Raw genomic sequence first — 20,248 nt, forward strand, 5'->3', positions numbered from 1 at the left:
CTGGGCGTGAGCCGCGCAGCCCCACGGGAAAAGGCCGTCTGAGCCGGGCACCGTCCCCGCGGAGAGCACGTGGGCTCTTCCAGGGTAGCGGCGGGTCTGGCCGCTGGTGGTGCCGCGGTCTCTCTCCCTCCCTTCTGCTCAAAGCCCTGGCAGTACAAGCGCTTCAAGTTTGAAGGCTCTGATGCTCGAAAGAGAACTGCAGCCAGGCTCTGCCGTGCGGGATCTCTGCGGGGAATACAGCGCGACCAGCCCAGATGGATGTAATCCTAGGCGTTTGGGTTTGCCTGGCAGCTGCGAGAACAGGTAAGACGCGAGCGGGGTGGTGGGGTCCCCGCCCCAGCTTCGAACGGGAGAGGATGTGCGGAGCTGCCGAGAGGCATCGTTGCAAAGGGACTGCCTGCTATGGACACGGGGTTATTAATAACGAAAATATATCAGTAGGAATGATCGCGCATTCTCTGCCTCTGTTGCAAAGACAATGGACGTTGTGGAGGATCCGATCCCCTCCCCCCGTCCCCCCTTTAATTCTGTAGCTGTTCTCTCTCTCTTTCTCCTCTCTCTTTAAAGTGGGACCACTATTACTCTCACCCGCGAGTTAGCCCACAAACTGAGCTGTGTGTGAGTGAATGACAGTCGCCCTCAGGAAGATCGCAGGAAAGGGGTGGGGTATTCCCGATTATTAATTTGCTTTAAAAATGGCAATCGATTAAGCAATCTAGGTTAGAAAAGCGACGGTATGGATTCAAATAAAATAAAATAAAAACCAAAGGGCCGGAGAGTGGGAAGAGGAGAGGCGGTGCGAGATCTCGAGGATGCCGTGCGTCTTGCAGGATCAAAAGGGGACACGCGACCCCAGGGCGCAGCTACCTTACCCCCATCCACCCTCTTTTTCTTTTGCCGCGGCTTGCAAGGCGGAACTAGGAAACTTTGCATTGTAATGACAGCCGCTCCCTTAGGACCGTGGGAGTCCTGCTCAGACCCCAGCCCAGCCAATCTGCTTAGGAAGCACCGCTGCTTCGGTACCAGCCGCACGCCGAGGAAGGAAGCGAGGCAGCTGAACGGGCTGTGTACGCTTCTCGGTCCTTGCTGCCGGCAAACCTTCCTCCCAGATCCACAACGTATCTCCCCCCGCCTCCCCAATCCGACCTAGAGGGTTTTTTTTTTTTTTTTTTTGCCGAGCCTTTCATAATCGTTCAAGGCAAGCGCCCGCGAAGGATTCATCTTCCCCTCTTGTTAACTCGGCGAAAAAAAGCAGGTGACTTCTACCTGCCAGAGGGAGAGAAAATTTCCGGGGGCGGTGGGAAATCGCAAGGAAATGCGTGTTCTTCTTCCTTTTCAAAAAAAGGTTTAGGTTAGTGTCATTCCATTAGGGATTTCTTATCCTGGAAAAGCGGACTGCCTATTTCTTGGCTTGGCACATGGGTGGCACTCTTTTATTGTCTTAGCCCATGGATAAGCAGCTAGCTTGGCTTTATACTGAAACCGCATGTCTGTTCCGGGAGGAGGAGAAAATATGAAGGGCGGGGGGGGGGGGGGACGCGCAAGGATAAGATCGGCTGTAGATCTTGAAATCAATTGCAGTGATCCTACCTAGCCCATTCAAATGGCCTCGATAAAATATATATATTTTTAAAAAATCCCGCCAGACGCCTGAGGAAATGGACTACTAGTACTTTGGGGAGCCGAGCCTGATAAGCAAATCTTGCTCTTGTTTTTGTAAGGTTTTCGATGAGCAATCCCCTCCCTCCAGTTGACTGACTCTTGAATGTTCTGGGGATTCAGTTTTTCCTGCCTCCCCAAGATGATTTTCCCTTCCACTGGCTCATTTTTAGTCTTCCCAAGAACCTATTCTTTCACTCGATAAAAATTCTGTAAAGAAAAGTTTAGGGAACCTGCCAGGCATCCTTTTGGTTTGCTTACAGAACATGAAAAGTACCAAAAGAGGAAAGCCTTAGGGAAGCCCACCACACTTTAGAGAAAGAAAAAGAACAGGTCTCTAAGGATTTCTTTGACCCAGACAGAACAGCGGTACAGACAGAGTTTTCCTTAATCTGTTCATTTCACATATCAGGGGGAGCATTCTCCCTACTTCTGGCATTCACAATAGTAATTTGCTAGAGTGCTGTCAGGCACAACCTCATTATATTATAAAGTGATGGGGCGGGGTGGGGGAAGGGAAGCCTCAGGTATATATATATATATATATATATATATCACAATCTTCCGTGCTAATATTTTAAATGAGACATTTTAAACGAGACTTAACTGGAGCAGCCTGCTTTTTAGAGCAACTTGATCATAATGTTGAAAGCCTGCAGAATGTATGTGAGCTGCTGTCCATATGTCTTTCTCTCTTCCTTTGCAGTGAGGGCCATCGTAATTAAAAAGGGTGTCTAAATAGGAACAGTTCTCTAGGGTCGTAGAACTTGCATGTGCAGAGGAAGAACCTGGAGAATCTCCTGTAAAAACGAGCTAAAAATCCCATTCCTTAGAGAAAATATTTGCAGGAGTAGTTTGGATTTTTTGTTTGTTTCTTTTGTTCTGTTTACACTTGTTCGGAATTCTAGAATTAGACTCTTAGCTTTAGATGATTTTAAGGAAGTTTATCTTTATACATAGTTTTTCTTAGGTATCTTTTCCACAGATGAAATTAACATTGTCACATATTATATTATCGCCCCTTATCTATGTCTCTAAACCAGACTTCCCCAACTTCATGCCCTCTAGATGTTTTTGACTACAATTCCCAGCATTTTGGACTACAATTCCCAGCATCCCTGGTCATGCTAGGTAGGGAATGATGGGAATTGAACTCCAAAACATCTGGAGGAGATCTGATTGGTGAAGGCTGCTCTAAAACCTGCAGTACTAGGAATACTTAGTAAGTTGCATTTAATTTAGCAGCATTTACATCTTGGGAGTAAAACTCCTTTTAGGATTAGGCTAGCAGTCTTTAGAAATGTATATGAACAAAATATATCTTTTGCAGCTAATCCAGCACCAATATTGCATAGGTCTAACTTGTATTTTATGCCAAAGCTATAGGCTAATTTAAGACTGAAAGACAGATTCATTATAGCATCTTCTATACCTAAGATGACTGCTGTTTACTATGGTCAAGCAGATATTTGGGCTTGCACTACATAACTGCATGTGAAAACTCACTATGATCTTGGGCAGCCCCTATATTTCAGCATGAATCTTTCATCAGCCAAATGGGAAGTAGCTTACTTCTCTGGTGTACTGAGAGATGAGAGAAAGTTTGTAAAACTAGTGCTGTGCCAAAATTTTTTCCACATTTTTTCAACCAGTCTCATTCATTTTGAAATAAATGAAGATACCTTTCAAAAGACATTCAAAGAAGGCAATTTTGGATAAATCTCATGGGTTGGCTTTAGTGTTGTTGTGCTTACCCTACTTATGAGGTGGCCAAGGGGTATGTGCAAGTGTCCGGTCTTTCATTGTACACTTATCTCCCTAGTAGCCTGTAGCCTCTTCTGCTTCCCACACTTCAATTAAAGCCCAGGGAAAGGCATCATGAGGTAAGTCCTTCCACAGGGCTATTTCAGATCAGGAAGTGCAGGCAGCCTGGGAGGCTGCAAAGCAATGGAAAGATGTATAATAGAAAGAAAAAACATACACTGAACTCTTGGCCACTGCCAAATTTCTTCCACCATTTTTGCCTTACAGACCCCCACCCCACCCCCACCATGCCCTTGAATGACACTAGTTATGGGGCATTGTGAAGGATCATAAAATAGTAGGGTTGGAAGGGGCCTACAAGGCCATCGAGTCCAACCCCCTGCTCAATGCAGGAATCCAAGTCAGAGCATCCCTGACAGATGGCTGTCCAGCCTCATCTTGAAATGCAAAATAGTGACCAAGCTGCCAAACACATTTGTTGCTGTTGCCACTTGTAGCAGCAGCACAAGAATCAAAAACACTGAGGGGGAAGGAAAGAAAGAAAGAAAGAAAGAAAGAAAGAAGCTATGCTACCATAACTGCTAATGGTGACCTCCACCCCTGAGAAACTGTGTGAGAATTTTTCCTTCTTCTGGAGAAATTGGGTGAAATTGTCCCCCACAAATTCTCTACCCACAAATAGGGAGGAGAACTTTGAGAGGCCATTTGCACACAGCTCTGTATAAAGCACTTTACGTCTAAAGTGCTACAGGGGTGATAAGCCCATTGGGGTCCGCACATGTGAAAATACTTTGGGCACAATTAAATCAACATTAAGCAGTTTTACAAATTCCATTCATTTCAATGGGCGAGAGTAAAGCATGAGTGTAGCCCTGTCTTATTGAAGTCATTAGGACTTGAAAGTGCTTAACCTTGAATGGGTTGTGTGTGTCCTTGTCTGAATAGGTCACCCATGGAACTTGGTCACAGTTGGATCCTGGGAACAAGATCTAGCTAGCAGTCAGGCCTTAAAGTCATAGGACTGTATATAAATACATTGCATGGACTATACAGTTAGATTAAATATTCTCACTTATAAAATCACTGCAAATGTTACATTTGAACTAGGCTTCTGAGATAAGGCATTTGGGAAGTTTTTGGTGAGTATCCTTTGCCATTTGGTTGTTAGATCAAGATATTTGGAAAGAGGTTCATAGTAGTTCTCAGTAGCAAATATTGTATGAGCATGGTTAATTCTGTTGGGTATGTTGAAATGGAAATTCTTCTTGTGCAATGTGTATATTGGAATGCCAAGAAATGTGATGTCTGGGCTTATCTATGAGATGTCTGTGGGCTTATCTGATACATAGGCATGCATAAATTAAGCCAGAGCTCTTTTGTGATAGTCATGTTTCAGTTACCAAATGGCTGATAAAAGCACAATAAGGTGACTTATTTTTAGGCTGGTAGTACAAATTGGCTATTTTCAAAGGATTTATTTCTGTTGACAACAGTAGGTTGGTCAGTCCTGTGAAAAAGTCCATAGTGCCTTTGACATTAATGGGTCAAAGTGTTCCCTTTGTCTTGCAAAATTACATAAATTGTGGTGATGTGAAGGAGTAACTGAAAGTCTGGACGTGGATTCTTGACTTCAGTTGGAATTAGAACAAAAAATCAAACCCAATTATTTCTGCTAATTTTAGAGGAAATCGTTTCCCATATAATGGCTCTTTTCAATTTATAGGAAGAAAAATGCATTGCCTCATCCATTTGTTCTACTTAAGGCACTGGATGCTAATGAAATAGCTGTCTGTGCTCTTCCTTAAGGTCTCAGAAGGAGGCTTTGAGACCCCAGGGTGGAAAACAAACCTGGTTATACAACAAAAACTGCAGTTTTTGTGCCTATTAATTATTAATTTTTTAAAAACCCAAGGTTTTTGTGTGTCTGCATGCAATATCAGGAGCCAGTACAAGAGAAATAAATAGTATGAAAGCAGAATATTAGAGCCCTACTGAAGAGTTTATTTGATGTTGGGAATGTTGCTATTCACAACTGGAGAGAGGCGCAGGTTGGTGATCGTGTCCTCATAGCTCAGTAGGCCTGACCTTGTTACTAAGGGGGCACTTAATCATTGCAATTTCTTGATATACACTAACCTGCATATAAGAAAACTATATGAATTATGGTGTATGTATTTGGCCCACTATAGTTAAGACCTGCACTCTAGTTCAGATCTGCACTCTAGTTAAGATCTGCATAAGGCAGCCTTCTCAACCTGATGCCCCCCAGATGTCTTGGACTACAATTCCTATCAGGCCTACCCAGCATGGCCAATGATCAGAAATTATGGGAGTTGTAGTCCAAAACATCTGGAGGCAGGACACCAGCTGGGAAAGCCTGGCATAAAGAATGGTAACTTACAGGAAGCCAACATACCTTGTGTGACTTGCCTTTTTACGTGTGACTTGCCTAATTTCCTGATGTATGCCATGACATGTGATCCTTTTTCCTGATTTAGCAAATAGGGACTGTTCTCTTGCTCAGTAGAAAGAGATCTTCACTGAGTATGGGAATCTCAAAAATTACCCTAGTATGTGGATGCCATTTTTGATGTAAGCTGCTTTTATGTGGCTGGGTTACATTTGAATGACGTAACCTTGTTGGTAGATGTTAATTGCGTGGGTCCCAGCTGTGGACCTGGTAGTGATTCTGTGGGAAAGACCCATGCAGTCACCCCGATACATGCGGGTGTCTCCTTTCACCATTACCTTATTCACACATGAGCAGTTCCCACAGAGTTAGCATTTAAAGGACCCCTTAACTATGTTTTGGATTGGGATAATTTGGTTATTAAATTACAAACTATAGACTAAATCCTGTCTGGATCAAAAATGTGTCTCATGTAGATACATTTAATATCACGCAAGTTTGGCGGGCTGACGCCCATATATAAAATGCAGGGTCACTTTAAGCTTGGAGGTCTGTTGCCAGATCGTTCCCTTCTTGATGACAGTGTGTAGACCTGTCTCCACATATACTTTGTTCTGAGTTTTCCCCACCCTCCTTTATTTATATTATATATTTATTTATTTAAATATTTTTACCTGCCCTTTAGTCCAAATTGCTCCCAGACTGGCTTACAAATATCAGCAGTAAGACAGTCCCTGCCCTCTAAAAGACAGGACACACATGGAAAGGGGTACTGGAGGGGCAGTCGGGATGAGGGGGAAAGGAAGCGCAGGCACCAGCAGTTGTTATCATGACCAGCTGAAATGGAAACTGTTTAGGTAGCTTGATGAAATGGCTGCTGCTAGGTGAAAGTTGAGGGAGGTCAAAAGGCACCTGGTCTAGTCTCAGCAGAGGTGATGGAATAGCGCTGCTTCTCTTTTCTCCCTCTGCTCTGCAGCCTGTTGCAATGACTGCCACAGATACGGATGCAACTGGTCTCTCGGCAGAGGTGATAGATTTTTCAACTTCCTGCCTTTATTCCTATTTCCTTCCTGCCTTTCTCCCCACTTGTTGCTTCTTAGCCTGCTGCCTACTCTGTTCCCCTTCTTTCAGTGGCCATGCCCCTGAGTCCTAATCTCACTGAGTTTCTGTACTGCCTTCTTGATAATATCATTTTTCTATGCTGTTCCTAGACCCTGTGAAGTTTTTGCATGGGAGGGTGGGGAATCTTTTGTTTATTGTCAACAGTGTAACTGGTATTGTCCCGTAGGTGCCTGTGACAGATGTGTAACCACATTCCAGGTAGTGTTTCAAATTGCAACGGCTTTGCTAGGTGGGGATAGACCCTTGTTTCACAGCAAAAACACCGTTTGAATGGTGGGAAGTTCCCTGAAACAGAAGGAATCCTTGATGAGAGACATCTAGGTCCTGTGTACCAAATTAGAAATAGCTGAACATTTGCTGCACTATAACCTGACTGGCACAAGCATACATCTTTAGGTGCTAGCATTGCCTAGGTCTGGGGAAAAATCAAATCCCTAGGTGCATCCAGTTTTGTCGGATATTGCAATCCCCCCATCCCCATCCAGCCCTGCCATTCATTATAGACCTTAGTTACAGTAACTGAAGATGGCAGTACCAGACTGTAAGAAAAGTCAAAGACATCTCTGTGGATCTTCTCAGCATCTGTTGAGAATTAAGCCTGCAAGAGATTTAAAGGCCAGTTAATACTGAAAATCAAGAAAATTCACACACTACTTTTATACTGCAACATTAGTGCATTAAAATTTCTTAAACATTTATTTAAGCGGAGCTGGCTGTTATGTGACATTAATCACTGGCATGGCCTGACTTTTCCCCATCACCCAAATATATGGTCCTGGTCTGGAAGCTCCACCTAGGCAGGTGGTCTGTGATGTCACATAATCAGAGTGCTTGTCAGCTTTGTGATGCAGAATATACAGACCAGAACTTTGTGTTTAGGAACTTTGTGTTTAGATGGAATGAGTACTAGCCGATTTGAAAGGACCAATTTTATTCACAAGATGCAAATACTGTGTTTTATTTTTAAGGATTGCACAAACTGTTGCCTTTGTCTGAAGAAATGTATTTAGTACTCCTGTGAACACATCAAAGAATCATTCTATCAAAGTGTAGTTAGAGCAGCAAAATAGTTTCTATGGAGCCCATAGTAATGAGATAAGTCCTGCAAGCTGCTTTCCAAAGGACTTGCCCTACCATTAAGAAGAGCAAAGCAGCTCCTTTAGGCAGCAGATTTTGGGTGCTCTTAAAGGGTGCCAAACTGTCAGTTATTTTATTGTTAAATTTCTATGGTGGGGAGGGGAAGAGCAAACTGGATTTTTCCATAATGCCTTGGGCCAGCTCTGACTTTGTTTTCCACGCCTGAGTGAGATTAAAAGGAGAATTCTTTTTTTAAAAAAATAGTTTCCTTTCTGCACATTTTGAGACACATTCAGATATGATTATTTTATCTGGGTAATGCAGACATGGGGATTTCTACAAGCATATGCATGCTGGAAACACAGGGGTCTGACTTGGTGGGAAATCTCTGAAATCTCTAAAGTGGGCTCCATGTCTGAATGTTCTTACATAGTATATTTTACTTAGGGTGTAATCCTATGTTTAGGATTACACCCTATGTTTAGATAGGAAAAAAAGGCAAAGCATAATGGTATTTGTCCAAATTGCATTCAAAATACTTGGATAATCCAACTAAAGGAGAGATACGATTAGCATTATATGAGCGACTCAAGTGTTTTAGTGGATTGTATGTGTGGGTAGAAGACTTCAGAATCTTTAGTAATAGCATATCTCATTAAGCACACTCATTGCTTGTCCAGTAGATCACAACATTCTCCACCCAATCTGTGTGTATCTTCATGTTGTTCATCTTTAATTGCACGGCTCACTTATTATGTCATACTGTTACATTAATAATGGTACTTTATTGTGCTCTGTCCAATACAGTAAAAGATCTGGAAGATGGTTAATGCAGTGAAACATTTTTGTTAACTTGTAGGACAAGTGCTGTTGGGATGTGGATGTGGATATATTACTCTACATGACAGCATAGAGTCTGTAGCCCTTGTATTTTATAATTAAAAACTAACTTTTTCCATCTCCTTCTTTAAAAATCAGTTGTAGGCTTTGGAACGGACCCCAACTTACAAATTGATATGATCACAGAACTGGATCTTGTCAACATGACTATTGGAGTTACGCAGGTGTCTGGTCTACATAATGCCAGCAAAGCATTTTTATTTCAAGGTAAGGCTAATATATTTCTGTGTTATGTATGTATATGTGTGAGCAACTGATAATTTTGATGAACTGGCATATTCCTTTCAAATGAAGGATGAATTTTTCCTTCTCCTTCAGTCTCTTTTTCAACTTTTAAGATATATAGTGAGTATTCTGTTGACAGTGATGCTGCTGGATAGCTTGGCTTTTAAATTTAAGTGAAAATACATTGATTAATTGAAATACCTAAATTCAGTTATTCTAGCCAATTCCCTAGCAAAGGCCATTTCTGAGAAATATATACCAAGTGAGCCACAGTTAAATGAAGAAATAAGAAAACAGTGCTGTCCTTTTGCTTACTCCAGTACTAGCTCAGGAATGGACAACTTTTGGTTCTCTGAGGTCACCTTATTCTCCAGCTGGAAGTGTATGTTGCCACATAAACTGACTTCCTCACAACTTAGTAGTCAGGCATTATCATGTAGCTGTTGCAATTTAGCCATAGAGTTTCACTGTTCTGGAGTACTTGCACTCAAATACAGCAAGGGTATTAATATTAGATTTCTGTAAGTTTTTTATATTGGCCAGTTGGCCATCCTTGTACAAAGTAACTTTAATAGGTACACATCAGATTGTGTTAGCACAAATGACATTGTGCTTGCACAAACTAAGCTTCGAAGTATGCTCAAGGGGAGAATCCAACTAAAGATTGCAGATCTCAGGTTTACAAAGTGGTCCGCTAGCATTTGTGCAACTAGAAAAGGCAGCGGAGCTCCACTAGAGCAGCGATTTCTTTTGCTAATGGGACGTTGGATTTAGGCCCATGTTCTGTAGATACAGATGGGACAATAATTTGCAACTCTTATAACAGAAGACATAGCTACTGTTACCTACATTCTGCAAGTAGTCTGCTCGTCCTGTGCACTGTGACTTGATTGCTACTTCCAAGTTAAGTTAGAGGTGGCCTACTGTGAAAAAGAATGCATGAATGAAAAAAGCAAGCAATATTTTTGTTTTCACTTTTCTCACCCAGTCAGTAATGTGTCTAAAATGGCTCAAATGTTCTGGAAAATATCTGTTGGTTTACATATGGAAATATGTATTTGCTTATGTGGTGGATGTATAAATATATTCTGAAATCTCCTGAGTAATTCCATTTTATAGTCTTCTGATGCAAATACACTGGGGAAAGGTAAGAATAAAAGGTGACTGGTGTAATCTGCTGCTTTCAAAATGTCTGCAATCAAAAGCAGGGTGTGATGGCCATTGAAACAGTGCTGGGTTGTTCCTTGTCAGAAGCCCCTATTATTATTAAGTGTTTGGGTGTAAGAAAGTATGGTATAAAATATTTAGGATTTATATGACTCAAAATACTTCACATGCATTATCCTGATAACTTTACAGAAGCCCTGTAATGTAGATCAGCGCTATTATCCCAATATTGCACATGTTATATAAATCTGAGAGAGTGTGCGTTGCCTGGATGAAGTGATATTCGAACTGAGGACTTGCCAACTTGTTCTTTCAACTGTACTACACCATATGGAGTGTTAGGCTGCATTTCTATACCCACTTACCTGTGAATAAACTCCACCGAATTAATTGGTATGTACTTCTGCGTACATATGTATATTGTGATGTCAGGTTTGGAATTCTATCTTGGCAAGGAGCTCACAGGGTCAAACTACACTCTAGAGTAAGTGTGCACAGCCCTGGTTCAGACTGGGACCATTGTGCACCAGGAGAAGAGGATTTAAACATCCCCCCATATTTGTCCCCCCCAATATTTGCCCTACCTCCCACTTCAGGGATTACAAAAATAAGAAGGAAAAAAAGCCTCCACTGATGCCAGTGGAGATTTTTTTTTTTTAAAGCCATCTGGTAGGGAGATGAGGGGGATTTGGGGAAGCTAACAGCCGGGGTAGGAATTATAATCCTACTCTCCTGATACATCGTGCTCCCAGTCTGAATTGGGGTCATACACACTTACTCTAAACAACAGTGGGGTCAGTTACACACTAGGTAACTAATGTAACATATAGTTTGACCCTCAAATGGCCCTGGGCTAGTTATTCTTTTTCAAACTTAGCTGCCATTCTGTAAAAAGGCCACATTAACTACACAGCATTATTTTGAAGATGAAAAGAACAATTACTGTGCTATTGTCTGCACACTATAAAAGTCCTTAGAATAATCATAAATACATTGCAGGGCCAAATGGTGATGATTTTTTCTCACTATCATCTGTCCCAGAACTGAAATTTGAGCCAGGGGTCAGCTGCACGACGCATTAAATTGGAAGGCACATGCGCCTTTGAATGTGTGCAGAGTGCCTTTCGCAAACATGGCTAACAGGGACTTGCTGCTACTTCTCTGAGTTTAGACATCCCTGATCCTGGATATCTCAACCATTTAACAGCTGATATGGAAGTACAGATCAGCATGTGGCCTAGTCTTGAAATAGGATCAGCAGGCAGTTGTCTGCCAATGCATAAGATTCCTAGCAATGCTAGCGTTTGGAACTTCTGAGAGCATTGTGCTTTTGTCAGTTAATCGTGTACTGAGCCCATTCACAATATTCAGTTCCATGCAGATCTGCTGTGTGTCTGTACCTGTGGGAAAGACTTGTGAAAACCACATATCATGAAGCGCGCGCACGCGCACACAGAGCAAAGATTACTCTCTGTGTTCGTTAAAGTTTAATTTAAAAACAAACTGTTTTTTCATTATGAACTTTGTTCATTGATCCCCCATCCCGCAAAACATATAAAAGATTACATGAGATACTTGACCCAGCAGGAAATCATCAATAATTTTTTAATAAGACAAAAACTTCATTTCAGCCAATCACAATTGATGTGATTGCTATGTTAAAGCACCACAATCCATAGCCCTTAAAACCTATGCACTTCTGTTTTGGCGTTATTGATATCAATGTTAGCTGCAAATGAAAAGAAAGACACCCAAATGTTTATACATTGATTTCTCTTCGTAACTCCTTCCACTTGAACATGACTGATAAGTTTATACATAACAGCAAGAGCTCAGAGCTTCCAGAGTCACTGAGCTTCCGAGAAAGGCTTGCCTTGCACCTGTGTTGTGCTCTTTTCAGCACCAGGTGAAGACCTTCTAATTTCCCAGGCATTTTAGTATTTCAGTTTCTGTTGTTTTACATATGTTACTGTATTTTAAAACACTGCACTGCTGCTAGGTTTTATTTTGGTTTTTATTTTTTATTTTATACTGTAGTATTAAACTTTCAAAAATGCATATTATATTTTATTATGTTGTATTTTATGGTTTTAATTGCTGTGAACCGCCAAGAGAGCTTCAGCTATTGGTGGTATAGAAATGTAATACGTACGTCCATACATATACACATAAATCGTTTCACTGTAGAAGGCTTTCCATTTTTGAACAGTAGAAAGCTTTTTGCTGCAAATAACTTCTGCACAATTAATTTCTTATGAGTTGGGAATGGGACTTCCTTCCATGCTCCAGTCAGTAACCAAGCCAAGGATCCAAGGGAACAGATTTGCCAGAACCTGATTGAGAAACATTTATGATTTCCTGCAAAAGGCCTTATATATTATGACCACTAGACATGAACATTTGTACGTAATTGCCCATCAGCTTTCTCACACAGTTTATGTCCAATGGCAGCATTTAGAATCCTATGCTGGGTGGGGGAAGGTGTGATGTGTGTGTGTGGGGGGGAGACACTGAGTGGCATTACAGAAGTGGAGGGTGGAGAAATAGGTTGGCCAGATCTAAGAGAGGAAAGGGCTTCTGTAGCTTTAATAGCTGTGTAGAAGAGGAATTTCTGCAGGTAGCTTGTCATGCAAGCTAAACCTGCTGAAATTACCCCTAATATATTTTAAAGATACAGGATCTCTGCTGTCTTCTGTATCTGGCCAGCATAGCCACCCTACCTGGAAAGGATTAAGAAATGGGACCCCTTGCTGCTTCTCTTCTCTCCTGAGGCAGCAGTTCTTTGGGTAGGGGAGTGCTACATGAATTTGCATGGTAATGTGCAGTCAAGCACCAAGCATGTGTTTGACAGTGAGGTGCAGTGGGCTGGTATGCACAGTCAAACAGCTCACCATGGCTTATTTAAGCCATGGTGGGCTGTGGGCATGGGCATGTATATACGGCCATTTTTAATTTTCAAGATGTGGCTTGTTCCATCCCAACCCGGGTGGCAGGGGTTGTGCAAGGATTAAACAACCCTTGCATAACCCTAGAACATGCCGTGAGTTAACAAACTACATTGGACTGTGGTGATCATGTGAACCCGGTCACTCCTTGTTCTATGGTTAGTGTACCTTTATGATACAGGGGCCAGAATCCAACAGGGTGCGTACACCTCTGCCAATTCCCTTACGCCCCACCAATTCCTGTCTGCAAGCGGGCCCCATTTCCAGGACAACCACAAATGAGCGAAAATGCTCATTTCTGTAACAGGGGAGGTTGGCAGAGCTCTCATTAGGGAGCTCTGCTTACCTGTCCCAATTGAGAAATGAGCTTTTCCTCTTGTTTCCGGGCTTCCTCTGGAAAGTTCTAAATTGCTTGTTGTGCAAGTGGTGGGTTCTCGTCATGCAGTGGCATCAGCAGGACCCACTGCTTGCACAACAGAATCAATGGGATGCAAGAGAATCAGCAGAGGCATAACCGTCCTGTTGGATTCTGCCCATGGATTTATCACAGTTGCACTTACATTAGCTATGCATAACACACCTTACATGTAGATCTTAAAAAGGTATGAGATCCTGTTATTGTGCTGTTATTTCCTCCCCAGTACTTATTGTTTCATTTACACAATGCTGTCCCTTCCAACTGCCATTGATATGTGTGCCTATGAAACATCATGGATGCATTTTACTGTGGTTCACCTTTTAGTGTGAACTTATCTAATTTGTGCTACCCAAACTGAAACTCAGGTATAGTTTGATATTCACACTTCTCTGATGTGATGCAGTTATGTAATCAAAGAAATGCATAGAAAAACATGTATGTTCGTTAAAGTAACATTACAAAAAGCATTATATTAGGGGAAATTGGTGCAAGAAATGGGTATATTAGGGAAAAGTGCATACAAAAATGTGTACATTGGGAGAAATTTGCGAGAAAATGCTACAACTTTTTGTGTGGACTTCTTTAAGGGAGTAATCCTATGTATGTTTAAACAGAAAAAAGTCCTACAACACCCAGTATTCCCAGACTTATAGTACTTTTTTCTGTGTAAAATGCATAGAATTGCATACTAAGTTTACTGGTTATGGCCACTGTAAATAAGGTGCAATTGGTTTATCCCATTCTTATTGATTTTATTGATACGTTTTACCTGCCTGGTTTTTATGTTATTTTATTTTATGCTGACCCCTGCAATTTCCCCAAATGCGGGAAACTCGACTGCATTATTTGTATGCCTTTGTATTTTATTGCGTTATCATCATCATCATTTATTATATTGCTTTATGGCTGTTAACTGTCTTGAACACTATTTGCTGGAAAGGCAGAATATAAATTTAACTTAATAATAATAACAACAATAATAATATCTTAGCGGCTGCTGTTAGCATAAAATAAGCAAGACAGCAATGTTTTAAAATTTTCTGTTAGTTTTGCATATTTTGTATGAGTTACTTTTGTAGGACTTTTTTCTGTCTAAACATGCACAGGATTGTGTCCTAAATGTAAATTTGCAGACTGATGTAGAAATGAGATAAAATGAATTTAGGAATGAAAAAAAAGAGAAATCGAGTGAAACGGAATTTGCAGATTTGTCTGTCCCTAGTACTTTGACTTCTAAAAATAATTTAGATGGAAGGAAATACTTCTTCAAACAGTGCGTAATTAAACTCTGGAATTTGCTACAACAAAATGTAGTGATGGCCACCAATTTAGACAGCTTAAAAAATTATTAGACACATTCATGGAGGATAAGGCTACGATCAGTAGCTACTAGTCATGATTACCTCCAGTATCAGAGGCAGTATGCCTCTCAATGTCAGTTGCTGGAGATCACAAGTAGGAGGGTACTGTTCTACTCATATCCTGCCTGTGTGCTTCCCATAGGCATCTGGTTGACCCCTGTGGGAACAGAAAGCTGTATTAGAGAGTAGTGCTGTGCACCACCTTAGTCTGTAGCCCAAACAACGAGGCGAAGCAGGCTGATTCAGAGATGTCTTGGTGTGATACGAGGCGAATCAGAATTGCACTGAGGTGCCCTGAAGTGAAACGGCTCATCGACGAGGCGCCTCGTCCACCTCAGAAATTTCTAGCTCTTTTGATGCCTTCTGAACAGCCCAGACAGGCTGGCGCCAAATGTATCAACTTCAGAGAGATCCGGGAGGGAGGAGGGGGGAAGGGGAGAGGAGGCGGAGGCGCCAAATGTATTACTTTGAGAGAGAGCCTGGAGGATGGAGGGGGAAGGAGAGAGGAGGTGGAGGCGAGAGGGAGTTTTGGCGAATGGCAACTGTAGTTGCCAAATTAGGGCTGAATGTAACCCAGCAGTCTTCAATCAGTAACAGTGGTGGAGTGTGGGGCGGCAGGAGTAATTCTGGAGTTAACTGACTGGAGAGATCAGCCTCCGTTTGCTCATTGTGAGAGAGGTGGTGTTACTGGAGAGGAGAGGACTCTGCTTGAACGTTATTTGGCTAGAGGTGTGTCTGCTTCCTTCCCATTCTATTTCTTTCTGTTGTAGATTCTTTATTTTAAAACCAAACATTTAGTATTTAGTTTTTCCTCCCTGGGTCTTAGTCTCTCCCCACCCCACCCTTCTGTAATAGGTTTGCCATTAATTCGTCTTCTTTGTTCATTTAAAAAAACAGAAAAGTTTGCTTTAGTTGCTTATCTCCCCCCCCAACACCTCTTTTCAATTCTCTCAACCATTATCTCTCAACCATTAGTTTGCCCTTATTTTGATTCTATCTATATCTGTGTCTGTCTATCTATAGTACTGTCTTCTGCTTGTTTCTGGCTCCCCTCCACACCCCCTTCTCAATTTCTGTATTCCTTCCCTTCCCATTTTTGATCTCTTTTCCCTTAAAAATAAAACCCTTTTCTCTTTTATTAGGATTATAGTTAGTCCCCCCCGCACTTTAGCTAGTTTAGTATGTGCTTTTCTTTTTCTCTTGTGTGTCTGAGTGCATGCATGCGCGTGTGTGCTTGTGATGTATGGACAAGCAACAGTGTGTGTCAAATGGCTACACACAGTCCACATTTCCAAAAACAGTGGGCAAAGCACCACACACACACACACACACACCCTATCACGGGTGACTTTAAAAAAAAAAAAAAAAGTGCGTACGCGAATGGTGGCCCCCATAGGGAGCCGCCATTCGCGTTCCTTATTTAGTCGCTGTAGTCTACGTAAATGTTTACGTAGACTAAGGCGAAAATAAGGGCAACGCAAATAGCGTTGCCCTTATTTTCGCCGTAGTCTACGTAAACATTTACGTAGACTACAGCGACCAAATAAGGAACGGGAATGGCGGCTCCCTATGGGGGCCGCCATTATCTGTACACTCTTTTTTTTTTTTTTTTTAAAGTCACCCGTGATAGGCTATGTGACGATTCACGTAGCCTATCACGGCTGACTTTGCAAATCTAGCCATGATAGGCTACGTGAATCGTCACGTAGCCTATCAGGGGGCGTTTTTTTTTCTTCTTTCATTGTAATGGCGGCGGCGGCAGCCGGTCGAAAGACCGGCTGCCACTCCCGCCTCGCTCGAACACCCGCTGAACCGCCGGCCGGACCAGCCACCTGGAGGGACATTCGGTGAAGGTAAGTCCCGTCCCGGGGGGGGGGGTGCGGGGGGCGGGTGTGTGTGCGGAGGATTTCTCCCCGAAACATGTTCGGGGGGCCGAACACGTTGGTGCTCGGCCCCCCGAAGTTTCGGGGAGAAATTCTCCGCCATCCCTAGCTGGGAGTAGCAGCACTGTTAGGCAAGTTGGCTCTCCCACAGTCTGGCTAGTGCGTCCTGGTTTAGCAGGGCAGCAGAGCACGGAGGCAAGTCACAGTGCCTGGAGATCACTGTTTGAGGAGGCTGGTGCAGGCAGCGGCAGTAACAATGTTGCCAAAGGAGCACCATATCCCTGTGTAGTGGAAGAGGGCAGCCTGCTGATGGACCTTACATCAGAAATGTCTGATGTCCTCAGCGTGGTGGAGGGTGAAGAGGAGGAGATCCTCCAGGGTGTGGGGGCGGACAAGCAGCAGGCAGAGGCTCCAGCACCCCGCCCCCTCTTCCATTGTTTGCACTGCTCGTGTGGTGACCCCCGAGACTCAAGGCAGGCAGTCTCTGTCTCCACAAAAATGTCAGGGCAGCATCGTGTGGGACCACTTTGATGTGGGAGTGGATCTCAGTATTGCCTTCTACCACCACTGCAAGGCATCTCTGAACAGGGGAAAACAGCCAGGGCACTACACCACCACCAGCCTGCTCCTGCACTTAAGGAGGGAGCACAAATCAGTCTTGTTAGGGGAAGAGGCCCCTATGTCTCAGCAGGCAGTCAGCAAGGGCAAGCAGAAGGCTGGTAGTGCTGGAACTCCTGCAGGATCTCTGTCTCTCACTCCCAAGAAGCTTAGGCAGGCCACCATGGAGGAGGGAAGTACCCCTGGGGTGGGGGAAGTATGGGTCCACCAGATGGAGGTTTCCATAGTTCTACTCGATGTGCCCTCCTGGCACGGTGGCTTGCTGTGTCTGGCTGCCTGTGTCAGACAAGACAACTGACAGCCTGAGATCATTGACTGATTCTGAGTAGGAAAGAACTAGGAGAAAGGGGTTGTTTGCACTTCAAAGAAACCTACAGCAGAGATTAGGGATAGTGACCTCCTCCACCTCAACATTTCTTCTGAGTTTGATTTGAGTTTTTGAGAACAGTACATTTTACTTGTGCCTAGCACAAAACCTACTGGGCCAAATTGTCTGAGATGTGGCAGGTGGGATCCTTTGGGGGGGGGTGAGTGAGTGAGAAAATTCCCCAAATGCCATGCACTTCTGTGCAACCAGTGAAAAGTTACAGCCCTTTGCTTTGAGAGTTTTTGTGGGGAAAACAAAAATTTGGCAGGTGGGATACCCTCCAGGAGGGCTTAGAGTTCCCCAAATATCATATATGTATCATAAAAACTTAAAATGTTATGGGTGTTTGTGTTTTCCCATGCAAGTCATTGAGAAAATGCCAAAAACGAGTGATTCGGATATCCGAATCACGTTCGGAATTCAGATCCGAGTCGAAGCGGATGGGGCCCGAATTGGTCCAAAGTGAAGCGGGGCCACTTTGGAAGGTCTGAAGCAGCATCCAAAGTGATGTGGGGGGGTCTGTGCACAGCCTTACTAGACTGGCCTTTGGTCTGATCCAATACAGCTCTTATGATCTTAATTTTAGTATAGGTATTATGGGATGCAACTAGGGAAGTGATTTTGAAAGAGAAGTTTTTATGCAAAGTGTATCTCATAGACCTGGGTGGTTGAAGATATGAGTTGCTATAGTATGCTATTTAGATGAGTAAGCTATAATATAAAAGGGCCAATTTTTCACCCATCTTACTGTTTTCTTTGGCACTGCTGATTTTTTAATGCATTAGATAGCTTTTTGGATGTTTCTGACAGTTTCTAGAGGGACATATGAATTTTTCTTTCTTCTGGGATGGGTTCACAGTTTGCAAGTAGCCACACAGTGAATATTGAGGGTTTATGTACTATTTAAGGGTTATATACTATGCATATTTAGACAGAAAAAGTCCTATAACTCCCAGCATGCCCCAGCCCTAAATGGCTGGCTGGAGCATGCTGGGAATTGTAGGACCTTTCTCTGTCTAAATATGCATAAGAATGTACCCTAAAAGTGTAAGTATGCTTGGATATCAGTGAGCACCTAAACAACAATGGAGGGGACCTGGGTTCTAGTCTTATATAATGCTTCTGTTGTGTTATCTGTGAGGGGAGGTGGAAGCACATCATAGTATTTTCCCTAGTAGTAAAGTGGAGCTTGGTTAGGATTGCAAGATGGGAAAAAAGGAATTCATGGTTCTCTAAAGAATGGACATGGCTTTAGCTAAGGGGAAATTGTCTGAAATGAGAGTTATCCAGTACATTCTGGGCAGTATTAATTAACTACACAAACCTGGGTATTATTCAGAGTCTCCTATTTCCCTGCCTTCTTCATGCCTCCTGTCAGTCTTTCAAATTGTTTTTAATCCAGAGAAAAAGTGCCCCTGTGAATTTAGAGGTTGCTTCCAGTCCAGACAACAGCTCTGATAGCCCAATTCACGTGTTATGTTTGTACTGAGACGGGTGCTGGCAATACGTAGCAGTTATATAGAATGTTAGAGTTTTCAGAGCATTTTAGATAATCATAGCCTTACAACAACCCTGTAAAGTAGACCATTATGTGTCCTCATATTTCTTATGGGGGAAAGAGGCTGAGAGATTGCAGCTTGCCTAAAACCACTTAGGGTGGTCATGTGTTGTACTTTACAGAGGACAGTCCTCTATTTCAAGAGCTGTCTAGTCCAAGTCCAATGTAAAAATGAAGAACTCTACAGAAGTAAACTCTATTTACAGTTAGCACTTGAACTACAGATGGACAGCAGACTGACCAGGCACACCAGTCATCTGGCCTCACTCTTCCCCAGTACTGTGAGATGTATTGAATTTCTGTTTAAAATATAGTGATGATTTCTCAAGTTGCAACTATCTGTATAAATTAGCAGATGCAGATTTTATGCAAATCTTTTGCCATGTTTGCTGGTGTGCCAGTGGCCCCCTTTGTTCTTGTGAGGGGTGAGCTTGGAACCACTGGCTTACAGCCCAGTCTCTTCTCTTAGCCACTAGTTATATTTGCTTTTGGATGACTTGAATAAGCAAAAACTGAAATGTCTGAACTGGCCTTCAGCGGACAGCCCCAATTTAGCATGGGCTAGTCCTCTGTTACTCTCCTTGTTCTTTGTTCTACTACACGTACAGTTTTGTAGGTTTTGGCATTAGAACATCATGTTCTGTACATTCAGGGAAATCCTGGGGAAAAGACATGGTAGTCCCGTACTGAATTGTGAAGCTCCACAGCTCTCTGACCTATATGCTGCACGTTTCTCTCATCATCTACAGAGGCAGAGAGAGACACTGAGAAAAT

The 20,248-nt window shown here is 42.7% G+C and overlaps 1 protein-coding gene across 1 annotated transcript in view; it reads left to right on the forward strand.

Moving 5' to 3' along the window:
• The first annotated feature begins 254 nt into the window (after nucleotides 1-254).
• Nucleotides 255-20,248, forward strand: part of NELL1 (neural EGFL like 1) — a 673,415-nt gene continuing 653,421 nt past the window's right edge. Inside the window, exons 1-2 of the mRNA XM_084852331.1 lie at nucleotides 255-303; nucleotides 9,011-9,139. Coding sequence (XP_084708457.1) covers nucleotides 255-303; nucleotides 9,011-9,139 — 178 coding nt within the window. The remainder of the gene's footprint in view (nucleotides 304-9,010; nucleotides 9,140-20,248) is intronic.

The sequence above is a fragment of the Heloderma suspectum genome, chromosome 1 (genome assembly GCF_057233095.1).
Source record: "Heloderma suspectum isolate Gila_16-S chromosome 1, 16-S_ref, whole genome shotgun sequence".
Classification (NCBI taxonomy): domain Eukaryota; kingdom Metazoa; phylum Chordata; class Lepidosauria; order Squamata; family Helodermatidae; genus Heloderma; species Heloderma suspectum.